Source organism: Scardinius erythrophthalmus (genome assembly GCF_964197995.2).
Source record: "Scardinius erythrophthalmus genome assembly, chromosome: 18".
Taxonomy (NCBI): Eukaryota; Metazoa; Chordata; class Actinopteri; order Cypriniformes; family Leuciscidae; genus Scardinius; species Scardinius erythrophthalmus.
The window spans coordinates 45,001-50,312 of NC_138238.1; the positions used below are offsets into that span (position 1 = coordinate 45,001).

The 5,312-nt window shown below is 48.0% G+C and overlaps 1 protein-coding gene across 1 annotated transcript in view; it reads left to right on the plus strand.

The window, feature by feature from the left end:
* ghitm (growth hormone inducible transmembrane protein) overlaps window positions 1-5,002 on the plus strand; it is a 6,996-nt gene extending 1,994 nt beyond the window's left edge. Inside the window, exons 2-9 of the mRNA XM_081393687.1 lie at window positions 900-1,033; window positions 1,132-1,234; window positions 1,632-1,743; window positions 2,144-2,285; window positions 3,497-3,605; window positions 4,004-4,192; window positions 4,264-4,435; window positions 4,542-5,002. Coding sequence (XP_081249813.1) covers window positions 914-1,033; window positions 1,132-1,234; window positions 1,632-1,743; window positions 2,144-2,285; window positions 3,497-3,605; window positions 4,004-4,192; window positions 4,264-4,435; window positions 4,542-4,626 — 1,032 coding nt within the window. The 5' untranslated portion in view covers window positions 900-913 and the 3' untranslated portion in view covers window positions 4,627-5,002. The remainder of the gene's footprint in view (window positions 1-899; window positions 1,034-1,131; window positions 1,235-1,631; window positions 1,744-2,143; window positions 2,286-3,496; window positions 3,606-4,003; window positions 4,193-4,263; window positions 4,436-4,541) is intronic.
* The last annotated feature ends 310 nt before the right edge of the window (window positions 5,003-5,312 follow it).

Here is a 5,312-nt window from a genome sequence, read left to right on the forward strand (position 1 = left end):
GCGCGTTTATCCCGGGCCTGATGTCTGCGCGTTTATCCCGGGCCTGATGTCTGCGCGTTTAACCCGGGCCTGATGTCTGCGCGTTTATCCCGGGCCTGATGTCTGCGCGTTTATCCCGGGCCTGATGTCTGCGCGTTTATCCCGGGCCTGATGTCTGCGCGTTTATCCCGGGCCTGATGTCTGCGCGTTTATCCCGGGCCTGATGTCTGCGCGTTTATCCCGGGCCTGATGTCTGCGCGTTTATCCCGGGCCTGATGTCTGCGCGTTTATTCCGGGCCTGATGTCTGCGCGTTTATCCCGGGCCTGATGTCTGCGCGTTTATCCCGGGCCTGATGTCTGCGCGTTTATCCCGGGCCTGATGTCTGCGCGTTTATCCCGGGCCTGATGTCTGCGCGTTTAACCCGGGCCTGATGTCTGCGCGTTTATCCCGGGCCTGATGTCTGCGCGTTTATCCCGGGCCTGATGTCTGCGCGTTTATCCCGGGCCTGATGTCTGCGCGTTTATCCCGGGCCTGATGTCTGCGCGTTTATCCCGGGCCTGATGTCTGCGCGTTTATCCCGGGCCTGATGTCTGCGCGTTTATCCCGGGCCTGATGTCTGCGCGTTTAACCCGGGCCTGATGTCTGCGCGTTTATCCCGGGCCTGATGTCTGCGCGTTTATCCCGGGCCTGATGTCTGCGCGTTTATCCCGGGCCTGATGTCTGCGCGTTTATCCCGGGCCTGATGTCTGCGCGTTTATCCCGGGCCTGATGTCTGCGCGTTAATCCCGGGCCTGATGTCTGCGCGTTTATCCCGGGCCTGATGTCTGCGCGTTTATCCCGGGCCTGATGTCTGCGCGTTTATCCCGGGCCTGATGTCTGCGCGTTTATCCCGGGCTTGATGTCTGTGTGTTTAACACAGGTTAGCGGACAGTGATGCTGGTCTCACGGCTGTCATGCCTGCGCTCGGTCCCTGTGGCCGGGCTCCGGTCAGCCCTTGGTCAGACTCCGTTTGCCCTGCGCAGCTCCTGCCGGCCCCTGATGAGACCCACACAGGTACTGTCCTCACCGAGACTAACACACACACACACACAAACACAGTCCAGAGCCAGTCATGTGGGATCTGTTTTAAATTTTGTGTTGTTCCCGATCAGGGTTATTCCACCAAGACGAGACTGGGGTTCCGGCGGAGCAAGACTTCCAGAGAGCAGTTTCAGGACGCGGCGTTCGAACCCGCTACTGACACCGCTATTAAAAGTGAATTCTGTTCACGTGTTCTTCTATTAGAATTCCTCTACTTTTACTTGTTTTTATTGCTGTTGTTCAGCCCTGGGATAAAACATCTGTCTCAGGAGATCTGATCACATCTGGAGTCTGTAACACATTATGACCCTCTCGTCGTTAGGCTCGTTAGAGAGGAGACGCCTGTACAAATACAGATACAGTTGACACCTGTATTTATAGAGCTTGTGATCAGATCAGCTGAGACGGATGTTAATGCCAGTCTGGGCTGCGTTTCCCAAAAGCATCGTAAGCCTAAGTAGAAGCACTGCCACTAATAAATCTACGATCATCTTTTGAGAAACGAGGCCCTGATCATTCTATAACGAAAGCATCCTTCAAAGCTGTGTATGAGAGTGTCTCTCCTCCACAGTCCACAACATGGGCCGGGTGATCCTGGCAGGAGGAGCGGCTGTGGGACTGGGAGCGTTGTGCTATTACGGCTTCGGGATGTCCAACGAGATGGGAGCCATAGAGAAAGCAGTGTAAGGGTTACTTTCACATTCAGACACTATAAGGGCATGTTTACATCATAACGATGGAGTAAAAATTTACAAAAACTTTACAAAAACTTGCAGTTTGAATCCTGTTTTCAAAAGTTTGCTTTTTTAGGCCCCCAAAACACCGTTGTCGTGTAAATGATTATGTGGCCAAAATAGAAAACATAACATAAAAAGTTTTCCGTTTTTAGTTGAAAATGATGTCGTGTAAACAGCCCCTGAATGACATGAAGGCCAGAACTGATCTCGCTATGCCAGCAGAAAGATCAGATGAACTTGAACTTGATGAATGGAGTTCTCGTTGAATCACTGACTGGTGTTTGATTGGTAGCCAGAGCATGAACAGATCTTCCCTTCTCCTGATGAACTGAAGCTGTGTTTACAGGATCTGGCCTCAGTATGTGAAGGACAGGATCCACTCCACATACATGTATTTCTCTGGAAGTGTGTGTGTGACGGCTCTGTCCGCGGTGGCCGTCAGCAGAACGCCGGCGCTCATGGGACTCATGATGAGGGGCTCCTGGATGGTACGCAACAGATCTTATGAATTCAACTTTTTATTCTTTGCCTTTTAAAGTTTCATGAAATCCCTGTTTTAGCCTGGTTGTTCACACCTCCGAGATGGAAAAAGTCTCAAAAAATGTGGAAAAGTGGGAGAGTAGAGGGGAGACAACAACCAATAAAACACAGACCTGCAACACTCATACAGACACATGAATATTAAAATATGACCTCTGAGAAAGAAAAAAACTGAGTTGAGGGTTAAAACACTAACCCTATATAACGAGGAAAAACGGTATATCATTTAAAAGGTCTAATAATAATATTTTCAGTACATTTACGAGCACTGCAGTCTCTGAACAAACACGCATCAACACAGAAAGAAGAAAGGGTTAGTTATTTTTTTGTCTGTTCTTTGAATTGTCGGTCTACATCATTGTGTGTGTGTATCAGAGTAACCCACCGTGGCGTCGCGTTCATGATCAGACGTACGGCTGGATCAGTGGCATATATTTAATTTGATGAAGACGTGCCCGCACGGTGCAGAATATGAAATATGAAGCGTGCTTGCTCTGGTCCGGATATGAACGATATGATACGCATTATGAGCGTTGTTGAACTCATCGCGGCGTTACGCGCAGAAACCGCTGTCATGCATGCCGCGCGCGTGTTGTTTGAATTCTCTGCTGTAATGTGATGATCTCATGCGTAATCCAGCGCAGTGATTGGATTGAACGTGCTCTTTCTCAAGAATAAATGCAGAGATTATCTCGAGGGTCAGCTGAAGTACTTTCGGAGTGTGTGATTGGCTGAATGTGAGGTAGAATCGTGCCACAGCCAATCAAACACTCCGAAGGCTCGCTTCTACCTCACATTCCCTGACGTCGCCTTGACTTTGCTTTTCAACCCGGAAGAACGAAATTGCTTGGGAAGACGCAAAAATAACCAATTTCCACTTATTGATAACATTTATGAGTGCTTGTGCAACCTGTACATCTCTGTTCACATCTCAAAAAAATGGCCCTTAAATACATTTTACATGACATCAATTCTTACTGTCAGGCGTACTCTTATTATACTGTACCTGTTGAAGTATTATAATGAGCCAGCTTGTAGTTTAATATTCATATTGAGAGGAATATTGAAAATTTAAGTGGCATTTCCTGTATTTTGCTGAATTTATAGATTGATAGAACTTCTTGATCAGTGCTGTGACTAACGCATTAATGGTCCGTAGGCTATCGGTGCGACGTTCGCTGCTATGATTGGCGCAGGAATGTTGGTGAGGTCGATCTCGTACGAGAACAGTCCCCTGCCCAAACACCTGGCCTGGGCCCTGCATGCAGGTACAGTGAGCAGAACGGGCCGATGCCTTCACTGACCCCTAGAGGGCGCTGTAGTCTGTGTTCAGATCAATGCTTTCCTTTAGTTGAGCACTGCAGAACATTTCAATACGAGCTCTCACATGAAGTCCTCACTCCTGTGTGGACGAACAGCGCAGCTCTTGTGTCACATGACGCTCCTGAAGTGGTATTGAAGTGTATTCCTTGTATGCCTGTGTCACATGACTCTAATGAAGTGTACTGAAGTGTATGTCACATGTCTCTAATGAAGTGTACTGAAGTGTATTCCTGTGTGTGTGTGTGTGTGTCACATGACTCTAATGAAGTGTACTGAAGTGTATTCCTGTGTGCGTGTCACATGACGCTCCTGAACCGGTTCTGAAGTGCATCCCTGTGTGCAGGAGTGATGGGGGCCGTCGTGGCCCCGCTGACTCTGCTGGGCGGACCCCTGGTGATGCGAGCCGCCTGGTACACCGCAGGCATTGTGGGAGGTTTGTCGACGGTGGCCATGTGCGCTCCCAGCGAGAAGTTCCTGAGCATGGGCGGGCCGCTGGCCGTGGGCTTCGGGCTCGTGTTCGCTTCGTCTCTGGGTACGGCTCTCTCGCGCTGGACTTGTGTTTCCCATGAGCCTGCAGGATCTGACCTCTGCTGTTCTCCACAGGCTCCATGTTCCTGCCGCCCAGCTCCGCGCTCGGGGCCGGGCTCTACTCCGTGGCCGTGTACGGAGGACTGCTGCTGTTCAGCATGTTTCTGCTCTACGACACGCAGAAGGTCATCAAGCGCGCCGAGACACACCCTCTTTATGGCGTTCAGAAATATGACCCCATTAATGCGTGAGTGTTTCTGTGGAAAGAGGAAGAAAACGTCTCTTTCATGACGTCACACATGACTGTCCACACGCTGTGAACTACGTCACGCTCACGTGTTTTTCTCTTGCAGATGCATGGGCATTTACATGGACACGCTCAACATCTTCATGCGGATGGTGATGATTCTGGCTAACGGCGGAAACAGAAGGAAGTAGTTTATCGAGACAAGACGACATGAGATTGGCCTGGAGAAGAAGATGTAGCTAAAAGTGTTGCTCATTTATTTTGCATTCATTTGTTTAAAAGCAGAAAAAAACCTTTGGATTGTTTTCAGCTGAATTGCATGTCAAGCGTCAGACAGTGATTCAATGTTTCTTCACAGATTCGGGTTAATGCAGATCTTCTTACTCAGTTCCACATTTGGTGTAATTATAACAACAAATATTTTTGTCTATTTATTTTACAGACTAGCTGACAGCAGACTAGAGAATGGGTTAGCTAGCCCTAACCCTAATGCTCGTCTCACTGATTCTTGTGTTCTAAGAGTTTGGCACTCGTGGTTCAATAAACTTTTTTTGCATTTACATTTTACATCTTAATTGTTCAGTGTATTGCTTTGCAACAGACATCAAGCGCCACTTTATTAGACAATTTACAATTTGTGTACAAATCTACCCATGAGAATTTCTGTCAGAAAGTGTTTTAGTGTCAGTACTACATTAAACTACCATATATAATGTTGATTATAATGTATAATAATGCAGTGGGTGGATATTTTTTGGTCCTGATAATGCCAAATGTCTGATGTTACCAGTAAAAGTGTCCGACGCTAGTTGAAATATCTGGTCAGTGAAATAATAATCCTGTAGTTTCGGCTTCAGAATCATCAGTATTTCTATTC